This window comes from Babylonia areolata, chromosome 18 (assembly GCF_041734735.1).
Source record: "Babylonia areolata isolate BAREFJ2019XMU chromosome 18, ASM4173473v1, whole genome shotgun sequence".
In the NCBI taxonomy this organism is placed as follows: domain Eukaryota; kingdom Metazoa; phylum Mollusca; class Gastropoda; order Neogastropoda; family Buccinidae; genus Babylonia; species Babylonia areolata.
Window position 1 is genome coordinate 39,118,093 of NC_134893.1, and position 14,490 is coordinate 39,132,582.

At 45.4% G+C, this 14,490-nt stretch overlaps 1 protein-coding gene across 2 annotated transcripts; it reads right to left on the reverse strand.

Moving 5' to 3' along the window:
• Window positions 1-200: 200 nt before the first annotated feature.
• On the reverse strand, window positions 201-9,572 carry LOC143291977 (uncharacterized). Of its 2 annotated transcripts, none has more exons than XM_076602130.1 (5): window positions 9,503-9,572; window positions 7,203-7,468; window positions 3,780-3,996; window positions 2,400-2,594; window positions 201-1,486 (listed from the first exon to the last, which is right to left on the reverse strand). In XM_076602130.1, the coding sequence occupies exons 2-5, from the start codon at window positions 7,332-7,334 to the stop codon at window positions 1,344-1,346; spliced, it is 687 nt and encodes a 228-aa protein (XP_076458245.1). In that variant the 5' UTR covers window positions 7,335-7,468; window positions 9,503-9,572; the 3' UTR covers window positions 201-1,343. The 2 variants fall into 2 exon arrangements, with proteins under 2 accessions (XP_076458245.1, XP_076458246.1); XM_076602131.1 differs by having other exon boundaries at window positions 9,498-9,523.
• Between the last annotated feature and the right edge of the window lie 4,918 nt (window positions 9,573-14,490).

The following is a 14,490-nucleotide window of genomic DNA, read 5'->3' on the forward strand; positions in this document are numbered from 1 at the left end:
TATATATATATATATATATATATATGTGTGTGTGTGTGTGTGTGTGTGTGTGTGTGTGTGTGTGTGTGATATTTTCTTTCTCCTCTTCTTCTTTGCAGCTTCTATGTTTCACATGGACATGTCTGAGCACGTGAAGTCGTGCAGTCTCTTCCTCAAAAAGTACGATACGAAATTGGCTCTTGTGTCAGGTCCTTTATTGATGTTTTTTCATGTCAGAAATCCATTCAAGACCTGAAAATAATGCTAAAATATGCACCGAACAACCATGGAGAAGAAGAAGACTGACGTGGGGAAGTTGGGGGGGATGGGGGGGGGGGTTGGGAAGGGCGATCACTAACATGAGCGACTTACAGAAGATAGATATGATATAGCTACACAAGTCCACTTCTATTCCGACAGGTATGTCTCCCATTGACTCACAATTTTTTTTTATCCCGTTAAAATACATCATAAAGTGGGGGAAAAAAACCCCAGAAAACCACCAAAACCAAAAAAACTAACAAAAGCAAAAAACAACAACAACAACAACTAAAACACACAGAGAAAAAAATTACAAAAACGTCTCGAGGTGTAAACAGATACCAGCAGACAAAGCTAATGTAACAGAAAACTAAAAAACAAACTAGCGAACATTGCGAAAACTGGAAGACAACAGAGACAAACAGGAATGAAACGTGAAGAAGAACGACCCGAAGAAAAGTGTTCATTCATGGGTTGTGGTGTATGAGGAAGAGTTGTGGTGTTTGAGAAAAGTTGTGGCGTTTTATGAAGGTTTGTGGTGTTTTGGGAAGAGTTATTGAGTTTGAGTGAGAGTTGTGGTGTTTGAGGAAGAGTTGTGTGGCGTTTGTTTTGCAGGAACAGTTGTGGTGTTTGAGGAGTATGGGGAAGAGTTGTGGTGTTTCAGGAAAATTGGTGGTGTTTGAGGAAGAGTTGTGGTGTTTCAGGAAAATTGGTGGTGGTGTTTGAGGAAAAGTTGTGGTGTTTCAGGAAAATTGGTGGTGGTGTTTGAGGAAGAGTTGTGGTGTTTCAGGAAAATTGGTGGTGTTTGAGGAAGAGTTGTGGCGTTTGTTTTGCAGGAACAGTTGTGGTGTTCGGGGAAGGAGCTTGAGGAAGAGCTGTGGTGTCTCGGGAACCTTGGCGGCGTTTGAGAAAGGAAATTTAAGGAAGGTTTGTGGCGTTTCAGGAAAGTTGTAGTGTTCGAGGAAGTACTGTAGTGTTTCCGGATTTCTTGTGTTTCACGATGAAAGAGTCGTGGCTTTTCAGGTAAGAGCTGTGGTGTCCGAAAGGAGCTCCGTCGATTCAGTCAGAGAGGGATCGTCAGCGGAGGGTCCCGGGGTGTCAGTCTATTCTTGCAGGAAGCTCGGCATGAGGGTCTGCAGCCGCAGCCGCATGACGCTGAAGTACTCTGGCGTGGACCCCGTGGTGTAGATGGTGTCCCCAGCGTCCAGGAACACCAGCCGGATGCGGGTCCGGATGTCGAAGTAACCTGTGTCACACACACACACACACACACACACACACACACGCGCGCGCGCGCGCGGTATCCCTTCCCATAACCACCTCTCACTCAACCCCCCCGCCACACACACACATGTATCCCTCCCCACCCCCACCCCCTCCAACCCTACCCCCACTCTCTAAAAGGTTCGTAATGAAGACGACTGTTCAATGTGCGACCTCACACCCACCCCCACCCACCCACCCGCAACCCTTGTTTAAGTGGATGTGGCATATATGAATAAGCAATCTCAGTCTCAGTCTTCAGTCACCCCCCCCCTCCCCCCAAGCCCCCTCAACAACGTAACCTTTATCGAGCGAAGAAGGCCCATACCTTGAACAATTTGATCTTAAAGGCGTCAGCCAATATGTTGCTCAAGTCATCCTTGCGGTCTCAATCTCAGTCTATGTCTTTTTTATTTCATTTCACCACAATTTTATTTATTAGTTATGCATTCATTTATCATTTATTTATTTATTCATTTATTTTGTTTATTTATTCATTCATTTATTCTTATGTATTTTTGCATTCATGCATTTATTTGTACATGTATTTATACACTTTTTTTATGCATTTAGATATCTACTTATTTATGGTTGTTATTGTATTTTTTTAAATTTTGCCATGCGATGTGCATGCATTTGTTATAACCCCCTCCTTTTGTTGAAGTTGTTATTTTTTTCCGTGCGATGTGTATGCATTTATTTTAGTCCCCCCCCTCCCCCGTCTCCCGCCCCCCCCCCCACTCCCCCTCCCCCATGCCCAAGTTCTTATTCCTTCTCCATCAAGAAAAGAAAAATAAATAAAATGATAAATGAATGAATGAGATGAGATGAATAAATGAATAAATAGATAAATAAATAAAAGTTTCCATTTCGATTTCTCTGGCTGGCTCACTGACCCGACACATCCAGGGTGGTCAGGGTGGTACCGTCCCTCACCACGTTGCAGGCGAAGCTGGAGTCGTAGGGCAGGTTCCTGGTCAGAACCTGGTACAGCCCGTCCTCTGGCACCGTGAAGACATCAGTGGCGGTGTCGTAGTGGTTCCCAACGTTGACCGTCTCCTGGGGACTCTTCATGTAGGCTATAAGGGCGTCTGCAGGAGGATGGGGGCAGTGGAGGTTGGGGGTTGGGAGAGAAACGGCTTATCGTATCGAATTCAATCAATGCTGAAGAAGAAGAGGTAAAGAGAAAGAAAGAGAGAAAGGGGGTGGGGGGCTAGGAAAGAAGGAATGGATGAAGGAAGAAAGAAGGGAAGTTAGAAGAAGAATAATACAACAAGAAGGAAAACAAACATCAACAAAATCAACAACAACAACCATCAAAACAGCATCAGAAGAAGGGGAACAGCAGCAGCATCAACAAATCAACAATAGCACCAACAAAAGTGGAGGAAACGTATGCGGAGAAGAAGAAGGATGATGTAGAGGATGATGTAGAAGAGGATGCACCACTTTTCCACAATCATAACAAGCCCAACGTTAGCGGAAACATATATGGTTCGAATCACGGCTCAGCCGCCGGTATTTTCTCCCCCTCCACTAGACCTTGAGTGGTGGTCTGGATGCTAGTCATTCGGATAAGACGATAAATCTAGGTCCCGTGTGCAGCATGCACTTAGCGCACGTAAAAGAACCCACGGCAACAAAAGGGTTGTTCCTGGCAAAATTCTGTAAAGATATATATATATATATGCACGATATTGTCTATTATTCATCGTTGTGCTTCTTGTTGGCATACACCCCTCTCTCTACCCACTCCCCGTCCCTCTCTTTCCGTTTCACCCCTCTCCTTCTCCCAACCCTATCTACCTCTCCAACCCCTCTCCCCCCTCTCCCTCCCCTCCCTCTAATCTCCCTCCTCACTCTCCCTCACTGTCCCCCTCCCACTCCCTCGCCTCTCCCCTCCCTCTCCCTATCCACCCCTTCCTCTCCCCCTCCCTCTACCTCCCCTATCCACCCTCCCTCTCCCTCCCCTCTCCCTCCCATCTCCTTCCTCCTTCTACCCCTCCCTTCTCCCCCTCCTTCTCCCTCATCCTCTGCACACCCCTTCCTCCTCCCTAACCCCCACCCCCCACCCCTCACACCCACACACAGAACATCCCCCTCCAAGTTGCGAACAAACCAAGAGATGCCGTTGGCAATGCCGGACAGCATGGCCTCCTCCTCTCCCCCTTCCCCCTCCTACTCCCTAACCCCCCTAACCCCCTCCCCCACCCCCACCCCCCACACACACTCGGACACACACAACATCCACCTGCACAAGTCGCGCAACAACAAACCCGAGGTGGCGTTGATGCTACTGGACAGCTGTGCCTCAGCATAGTCCAGGAACTGGTTGATGTCTACCAGCTTCTCCTCCACGATGGCCGTGACGTTGGGCAGGTTGCTCGGGTGGTACTCGTTGGCCATCATGTCGCGGGCCGTCTGCAGCGTCTGGTTCACCTCGTCCAGCATCCGGCGGAACCGCAGGTCCAACTTCACCGACAGCCCGATGCCCTGCAACACAGTGTGCCGCCAGACAGAACGGTGACATGCTGGCATGAGGAGGGAAGGGATGTGGTTGTGGTGGAGGTGGAGGAGGAGGAAGAAGAAGACTTGATACCCTGCAATACCATGCGAGACAGAACGATGGGTAGTGATGAAGAGGATTAGAAAGGGGAGTTGGTGGAGGAGGAAGAGGTGGAGGAGAAGGAGGAAGATCTTCACTGACAACTCGATGGACGTCAGTTACAATGTGTAACGAAGAAATGTCATTGTCATTCTTTTCAAGAACGATGGGCAGTGAAAAAGAGGAGGAGGTGGAGAAGGAGGAGGAAGAGGAGGATGAAGAAGAGTAGGAAGACACCAGATAGAATGACTAGATGTAATGAAGAGGAGGAGGAGGAATATCTTCACTGCCAACGAGATATCCTGCAATACAATGCAAGGTAGAAGTATGGAAAGTAACGAAGTGAAGGTGGAGAAAGAGAAGGAGGAAGATATTCACTGAGAACCCGATGCTCTGCAATACAACACAAGGTAAACTATGGACAGTGATAGAAAGGAGGAGGAGGAAGGAGATCTTCACTGACAACCCGATTTGTTGTTGGCGTCCGTCTGTCTCGGGAGACAATAGAACTCTCGCCTGATTCAGTCAGGTTGTTGAACTTCAGCACCTGCTGTGGCTGTACAGTCCGATTCTGGATCGGCAGGCTCTGTTGCAGTTGTCGTAGGTGAAAGTCACGCCTGGCTCAGAGGGTACGGATTCTGCCCTCTGCCGTCTTCGCTCTCTTCCCTTTTCCCAGTGCTGTTCTCTCTTCTCCTCGCTCCTCTGGACACATGCCTTCACGGTCCTTCTCCAGCTGTTGCGATCTTCAGCCACCGCCTCCCAACCTGCTGGGTCCATGTCGTCTGCCCTCACGTCTCGTTTGCAGGCATCCCTGTAGTGTAGGACAGGTCTTCCCGCAGGTCTGGAACCAGTGGCGAGCTCGCCAAAAAGGATGTCCTTGGGGATTCGCCCGTCATCCATTCCGGGTCAGGAGTGCAAACATGCTGGAGATGCCTGCCAGGTCAAGACTTCCTTATTTGGTACACGGCCATGTCATGTGATGCCCAGAATTCTCCTGAGGGTGCGCAGGCGAAATGTGTTAAGTCTGCGTTCTTGGTGAGAGAAGAGGGTCCATGTCTCGCTGCCGTAGAACAGAGTGCTAAGCACACAGGCTTGGTACACCTGCATCTTGGTGTTGGTGGTCAGCATGGGATTGTCCCAGACCCTATTTGCCAAGCGGGCCATGGCTGTAGCTGCTTTGCCAATCCGCTTGTTGAGTTCGGCGTCCAGGGAGAGGCTACTGGAGATGGTGGAGCCAAGGTATGTGAAGTCCTCAACGACCTCGAGTGTGAAGTCACCAATGTAGATGCTTGGGGTGCTGCTCACATCCTGGCCCATGATGTTAGTCTTCTTTATGCTAATAGTCAAGCTAAACTCTCTGCATGCTGGGCGAAGCGGATGAGGAGTCGCTGGAGTGCCTCCTCGGAGTGAGTTGTCGGAGCTGCGTCGTCAGCGAAAAGCATCTCGCGTATGAGAAGCTGTCGCACTTTGGTTTTGCGCGAAGGCGGGCCAGGTTGAAGACTGCCATCGCTTCTAGAGTGGAGATACACTTTGTCTTCCGACTGGCTGAAGGCATAGGACAGCAGCAGTGAGAAGAAGATACCGAAGAGTGTTGGGGCCAGCACACAGCCTTGCTTCACCCCGCTTTTAATTGGGAATAGGTCAGAGGAAGATCCATCGTGCTGAACGGTGCCCTGCATGTTTTCATGAAAAGACGTGATCATCCTCAGGAGCTTGGGGGGACATCCAAACTTCTGTAGCAGTGTGAAGAGGCCTTTTCTGCTGACAAGGTCGAAGGCCTTGGTCAGGTCGATGAATGCGACGTATAGTGGCCGTCTCTGCTCCCGGCATTTCTCCTGCAGCTGTCGCAAGACCATGTCGATTGTTAATCTTCCAGCTCTGAATCCGCACTGTGCCTCAGGGTATACGCGTTCAACAAGTGGCTGCAGTATGCTCAGGACTACACGGACAAGGGCTTTCTCAACGATACTGAGGAGGGAGATTCCGCGGTAGTTGTTGCTGTCACTGCAATCACCCTTGTTCTTGTACAGAGTGATGATGTTGGCGTCACGCATCTCCTGGGGCACAGTCCCTTCTTCCCAGCACTGCAGTAGCAGCTGGTGCAGGTGGTGGAGTAGCACGGTCCTTTTTCCAGCCTTGATGACTTCAGGTAGGATGCCATCTTTTCCTGGAGCTTTGGCACAGGCGAGGGAGTCAATGGCCTTGCTGAGTTCCTCTTCAGAGGGCGGGATGTCGAGTTCTTCCATGACAGGGAAGTTGGGGGTGCTCTCCACTGCCGCGTCTGCGACAATGCTCTCTCTTGAATAGAGCTCCTGGTAGTGCTCCGCCCATCCCTCTACCTGCTAAAGTGACAACCCGATACTCTGCAATAATAATACAAGACGGAACGAGAGGCAGTGGTGATGATGGGGACGAAGAGGATGGCTGGACTGAAATGAGGAGGGGAAGGAGATGATTGCACTCAATGGGCAAGGACATGAGGAGAAGGATTGGGGGATGGTACTGAAGGATTGAAGGAGAAGGAGAGGGATAGGAGGATGGTAGGAGAAACATGGAAGGAGGAGATGGGTAAAGAGGATAGACTGAAGGAAAAGACGGGGGAGATTTAAAGGGTGGTAGGAGATAGATATAGACCCATAGACAGACAGGTGCAGACGCAGATGATTCATTCATAAAAGCCACAGCCCCACATGAATGACAGGCGCTAACAACATATACAGATATAACCACAACTGTCAGTAAACATTCAACAGTTTTCATAAATAAACTAAAGAAATAGATACTATTCTACTTAACTAAGACGCGTTATGTAAATACAGTCGAGATTACGTTACAACACCGTCGTCAGATGATGCCATCAATGATAAGCAGAATTCAAACAAACGCAGACGTTCGTAATATTTCTTTGAAATAGATTTTAGGCGAAGACCATGCAACACAGGACACTTCAAAACAAAATAAACTTCATCATCTTCTGTTGACTCATTGTACAAAGGACACAGCTCCTCTGAATGATTAAGACAGACAGACAGGCAGGCAGAAAACAGAAAGGCAGAAAGGCAGACAGAAGGGAGAAAGACAGACAGACATATACCTTGACGTTGAGATCGTCGAGGTGTCTCCCAGCTTGCTCGTCGGTGAACTGCACTGCCTGGCCCCTCACCATCACCGTCGTTCCCATTATCGTCATCGCCACCATCAACGAACGGAGGACGCAGCACGCCATTTTATTGATGTAATGCAGGCTATCTCTTGGTGTGCACCTTTCTTCTGGCTCCAGCCGACGTTTTGTCCTCGTCTGTTATTGTTTTTTGTTGTTTTTTCCTGTTTGTTTATTTGATTGTTGTTGTTGTTTTAAGTCTGCAACAATGATAAACAAAAGAGTAGCTATGAGGTGCAAAAATAGTTCGTTCAGGTTAGCTTGTTTACGCATCTTTTAAAGAGAGAGACAGACAGACAGACAGAGACAGACAAGACAATACAAGACAAGACAAATGGTTTATTGATTTAAACCTTGCTCATATCAGGGGAGGGGAGAAAGGGGAAATCGAAAGCACCCAAATATATGTAAAATGTTCTTCCACACTTTCCGATACACACATTCGCGCACACACTAAGACGTTCACAAAATGGGGGTTGTGGACATGGACAAACTGGTTTTCCATTTACACATCTTGGAACATGTGGCCATCAGCACAGGAGATACGGAAATAAGCAGATAATAAACACTAAATTACTTAACTGGTTGGTTTGAATTTCAAACTGTGATAAAGGTATCGAGCAATATCTGTCATATATTTACGGTCGTTAAGAATTGTCAGCTGTTGTTTATTTGGATCTAGTGCAAGGTTCAGAGGAAGACTTTTTTTTTTATCCTGTTGCTTCATTTGAATGACAGCTAAACGGAAAGTGAAATTCATCATCAATATGTCGTTTGCATAAAGGGCAATGTAAGTCCACAGCAAAGTTTGTGGAATATCGAAATTTATGGATTCTTATATCAGTAATGCCTAATCTGAATCTGATGTAGATGTCATGTAATGCCTTATTCTGAACGCACTCGAAATACGGTCCTAATGAAAATTCAAATTTAAATTTTCTATATGCAGAATATCGCTCGTTTTCCTGGATCCTACTACACCACCTTTGTTTCCAGCAGTCAATTAATCACTCTTTGAAGACACGTAAAAACCGGGTTACATTTTGTGCACCTTCGTTTAGTCATACACAACCAAATCTATACAATGCAAGTACGTTGCGAATATCTGATGCCCAGTACACTGAGAGTAAAACACACAAGATTTTTATGTATTGAGTATAATTTCAAAATGTAATGTTTAAGATGAGAAAGATCAGTTTAAAGCAAATTAACCCCCCCTAGCATTAATTACAGATTAATTTCCCTTTTTTTACTATCTGCAGCAAAGACATGCACCGGAAATATAACTTCCATGCTTAGCAAAAGAAGTTCCTGTTTGAACAAAAAATGATAAAAATGACTGCTCTTGTTGTTGTGTCAGAATATCAGATCAAAGTGCCGAGTTTAGAGACTAAAAAAATATAAATATAACAGAAAAATTCAGTTTGCATATAATTTGGCTTATTTTTTTTTGTGCCCATCCCATAGGTGCAATATTGTTGACTGGAAAGAACTGAATTTTTCCTATTTTTATGCCAAATTTGGTGTAAACTGACAAAGCACTTGGAGAGAAAATGGTAATGTTAAAGTTTACCACGGACACACAGACAAACAGGCAACCGAACACCGGGTTAAAATATAGACTCACTTTGTTTACACAAGTGAGTCAAAAATGTAATGTCCCCAACACAATATACACGCGCCTTGTCTGCAACATAGCGGTAAATGATACTTTTTTTCCTTCTTTTTTTAAGAGTTTTATTTAAACATTCACCATCTCTTCATATTTGATAGTACGTACGTATTTCATTCATACAGTGACGTTTGCATGATTTTGCACATTAACATCACTAAAGGACAATGAAACCAGAAACAAAATAATACATTAACGGAAACTATTCCATGATATATATACCTGCCTACTTTCTATCTCACAGAACACAAAATCAACACGGGGATGAGGATATTCAGTCCACACACTGCATACAACATACAAAAAGGCATTATCATTAATAATCATAACAAGTGTTGCTACCAATGGCCGAAATGAAGTGATGATATTACATTCATCTGTGGACAAAAACTTCTATTCATTAATCCAAACAAAACACGTTTAGAAACACTCCAGATTTTAAATATTGAGAATATGATAAGCAGATGATGATGATACCCGAAAGCTGGTTTTAAAAGATCGAGTTAGTCTTTGAGATGTACATAGAAGAATTATAATGGTAAATAAAGATTTCTCACCGCACCTGGTTCCGTTCTTCCGTCCAGCGTTGTCGAATCCAAATGACGTCGTCACTGTGGGTAATCGTATTGCCTTTGATGGTGGTGGTGGTGGTGGTGGTGGTAGTGGTGGTGGTGTGTGTGTGTGTGTGTGCGTGTGTGTGTGTTTGATTGGTCGATGAAGCATGAAGACGTTCTGTGACGTTATTGTTTTAATTATGGCAGAAATGCAGACAGAAGACAAACTAAATTTCTTCGTTTTAATTATTTCATTGATTTCACGTACCTTATTTCATCTACTCATTCATTTTTACATGTACGTGTTTAGTTATGTTATATAGATATTTATTATAGAACGAATACATGCAAACACACATACATAGATACATATGCACACATTACATACATCAAGCCACCACCACCCTCACACACACATACACATACATCCATCTATCCATCCATCCATCCTTCCATACGTGCATACATTTATGCACACATTCATAAAAATATCCATTTTTCACTCCTTTTTCATCCATCTGCGCGCCCATATGCGCGCGCACACACACGCGCGCGCGCGCGGACCTACGCACGCATGCGCACAAACACACACGCAAACACTGAAGTTGAGAGGTGAGATAATTGGCAGGAGTGCCCAGGGGCACTGACACTGTCATGGGAGCGATGTGAGTGGGCGGGGCCACAGGTGGATGGAAATTACCACGTACCAGACAAAAACCGTGAGAAACAGGAGGTGTTTGGGGCCCTGTATAGTGTTACCTGCCCGATAATAGCTGGCTACAGAGCATGTACTTCTCTTACCTATCGTTAGTCTCTTTATTCTTCTTCTTTGTCATCATCATTATCATCATCATCGTCTTCTTCTTCTGCGTTCGCCGGCTGTCGCCTGTCATCCCCTCTCCTTAGTGGTGATAGCCACGGCAATTTCTCACGAGTGTCATCGTCCCGCGACCGCGACTGTTCGCCGAATTTTCTACCGACACGATCTGTTCCGGCTGGGATTCCTGGGCCTGCTCCTGGCTGCCGTGATGTTCGCTGTGGGCTTCTCCGTCCCCGCCTGGGCTGACCAGATGGGGCTGTGGGTCAGCTGTGCTTTCCGCCCGTGCCAGGACGTGAAAACGGGGCCTGGTCAGTTGTTGGTGGTGGTGGTGGTGGTGGTGGTGGTTGGTGGAGGTGCTGTGTGGTGGCCGGTGGTTGTGGTTGGTGGTGGTGATGGTTGTGCTGGGATAGGGTGGTGGTGGTATGTTTTGTCGTTATTGTTAATGGTGGTAGTAGTGGTGGTGGTGTGTGTATGTTGTTGTGCTGTTATTGGTAGTGGTGGTGGTGGTGGCAGCGTGTGTGTTGTTGTGTGTGTGTTGATGTGTGTATGTGGTGTTGTCGGTGGTCGTGTTGGTGGTGGTACTGGTGGGGGTGTTTGTTACTGTTATTGCATATTTTCGTGTTTGTATGTGTGTTACCTGTCATATGTTGTTGTCATTGGTGCTGTGGTCAGTTTTCTTTTCCTTTTCTCCTCCGTGATATGCACCGTTTCAGTGGTACTACACCCCCACAGTTTGCTATTGGAGAGTGGCCCCTTACCTCAGTTGGTGTCCGTCAGGGCTACCTTCTTTCTCTCATGCTGTTCTCTTTGGGAAGAGAATGCTGCCTACAAAGTCACAACCTCCAGCCTAACGATGGAAGTTGAAGCGGCGACACATGCCCTCCAGTGGCTATCGTCCATCCATACGCCCGGAAACCAACATGCCATGATTCTAACCGACTCAATGAACCTCATACAGAAAATTGAAAACGGAATGGGAAGCCCAGAGTGGCATAAGGCAATGCGCAACTTTCAGATTAAAAAACTCACATGGTCATACTGCCCGGGACATGCAGGTGTTAAGGGAAATGAGCGAGCTGACAGACTTGCTGGTAACGCAACACCAACGAGCGGCCTACATCTAGGAAAATCGGAAATCCTCAGAAAAGTCAAAGAATACCAAAAAGAACAGGTACAAGGCCATCACACCATCGATCGCCTCAAAGAAATAAAAGCAGAGAGAGGGAGCGGCCGAAAGTCTAACATGAAAGGTAGAGCACGATGCTTTGCAAATCAAACAAATATCGGCATCATTTCCAAACCAACATTGCGCAAATTTCTTCAAAACGGAACAGAGTCTCTGTGGGCCTTTCCAAATACAATAGACTGAGCAACACACTAGACGCCACGTTCTTGGCATCAGAGATCTTTTCCCATCCCTCTTGGCAGCCTCTGTGCGTGTGTGTATGTGTGTGTTTGTGTGGATGTGTGGGTCTGTGCTTTTGAGTGCGTTTGTGAATGCGCGAGAGTGTAAGTGTACACAAGTGTCAGGAGAGATCTGTGTACGGGTGTGTATATATATATATATATATATATATATATATATATATCTTTGTATATATGTGTGGGGGATGGGGGTGGGAGATATGGGCGTATATGTGTGTGCTTGTACAAGTAAGTGTTCATCTCTGTGAGCGTGTGTTTGCGTGCGTGTGTGTGTGTGTGTGCCGTGGAAGCTGCGATACGTAGACTAGAAATGAGTGTGTGGAGGAGGGGGTTGGAGGAGGTGCAAGGTAATGTGTGTGTGTGTGTGTGTGTGTGTGTTGGAGCTCATGTACGTTTATATGTATTTGACTGTACTTTCATATCTGTGAAACTGCATGTTTGGTGCATTTCTGTTATGCATGTGTGGGTGTATGTGTGAATGTGTGTCGTCATATTTTACATTCATTCGCTTAATTATCACCATTGTTGTCTTTTTTTTTTTTTTTTTTTTTTTTATTATCATTTTATTAGTATTACTATTATTATTACTACTACCTTTTTCTATATTATAATTATTATTTATTTATTTATTTATTCATGTAAGCTTATCTATTATTTATTCCCCCCCCCCTTTTTTTTTTTTTTTTTTTTTTTTTTTTTAAGGCCTGACTAAGCGCGTTGGGTTACGCTGCTGGTCAGGCATCTGCTTGGCAGATGTGGTGTAGCGTATATGGTTTGTCCGAGCGCAGTGACGCCTCCTTGAGCAACTGAAACTGAAACTGTTCAACATAGTCCTGGAAGGCATTATCATTGACGCGCTTGAAGATCATGTCGGGACAGTCAGCACTGGAGGAAGAACCGTCACGAATCCTCGCTTCACAGACAACATCGATGGTCCGGCAGGTAGTGAGCAAGAACTCTCCCAGCTTGTTGAAAGACTTGATGAAACATCGACGAGATGTGACATGGAAATCAACGCCGAAAAGACCTTGTTGATGACCAGCGCAACACCACCATCAACGGTCCAGGGATAGAATCACGATGTTTTTTTCAAGAGTTCGCCAAAGAAGGATTATCCATCATCATCAAATGCACGCTAACACACTGGACCTTATGAAGATCTGCTGACATCAGTTAAGAAAAGAAAGCTACGCTGGCATGGCCACGTAGCAAGATCCAGTGGCCTTGCTGAAACAATCATCCAAGGTACTGTTGAGGCAGGGTGACGGAGGGGCAGACAGAAAAACGATGGACTTACAACTTTGCAGAACCGACAGGAAACCCATCTGCAGAGAGCCAGGCTTTGTAACACAACCGACAAAACTGGAGGAATCTGATGAACATTTCTCGTGTGCGGCGTCCCACTGACTTTTCACAGAGTAGAGGAAGTAGAAGAAGACTCATATGCCGCGCATTCCGAATTCCCCAGGCTCGTCTGCCGCAGTTACTATCGATGTAAGGTCGCCAGGAGGCCATACACAAGAGGATACCCTGCACTGCTCCCGAAATACTCCGGTGGTGTTCAGTAGTGTCTGTTCTGATTCAGCTGACGCAGGACACCACTTGTTAAGCCCCGTACTGATGACAATAATCGCGTCGTCGCGGAGTCAGACTTTTGAGAGAGCATCATCCCAAGAGTGTGAACCGCCACCACGTCCCACCAACGACACAGTACCCATGAATCTTTGACACTGGACACTTTGCAATTAAGACTAGTCACCATGAGAGCATGGCATGAAATACATATTTAGAATCGACACAAAGTAGCACTTAAAATATAGTAATGGGAAGCTTGATTAAATGATTTAGTTGCATTAATTATATACCCAAACGTTCTGCTGTGGATACAGAAAAAATCTTTAGCAATTTGATAGTGTTTCTCTACTCTCGTTATCAAGCACTGAACTATGTGTGTATACCTTAAGGTGATTTTGGATAGTTTTCTTGGATGTGTGATTTAAGAAAAGCAAGGAGAGTAGGGCTTCAGCTTTCTTTTAATCTGTGTAATTAATGTAATTAACTGTGTGTAATGTATCTGTAACAGAGAAGTGATTGGTAGGGGGAGTTAATTTATTTTTTAGTTATATTTGGGATGAAACGATTAAAGAATTAAAACATTAATTTTAAAAGAATAATTTTGGATCAAAATGTCATGGATCATATCTGTTGGCGACGCCACTTTTGTAACACCGTGAACAGAGTGGTATATTATAAATGGGTTACCAAAGAATCATTGAATTACTGAAATAGACAGGATAAAAAGAGACAGGATAGAAAGCTCCATCGCACAGGTCAGAGACATATAGAGGCCAGTCACCAAGGGTTTTTCTATTGTTTTATTTTACAATTTCAAAAGAAGAAGATAAGAAAGAAGATGAGAAAACGAGAATACAAAATGACGTAATCTTAGCATCAAATCCCTGCACTGACGAACGATTAAACTATGTGAACTCGATTATGTTCCTAACTGATTAAGTATGTGTGTTAGCACAGCAGACATAATCTGGCAGTGAATGATACATAGATTTGGTTTGATGAATGTTTAGAGCATTTGTTTAGAAAGGGGCTTTCATTTGCAAGTCGAATGGCGTCACGCATTCTGCGTGAGTCACTGAAGCCAGTGTTTGTGTGTGTGTGTGTGTGTGTGTGTGTGTGTGTGTGTGTGTGTGTGTGTGTGTGTGTGTGTGTGTATGTGTGTGTGTGTGTGTGTGG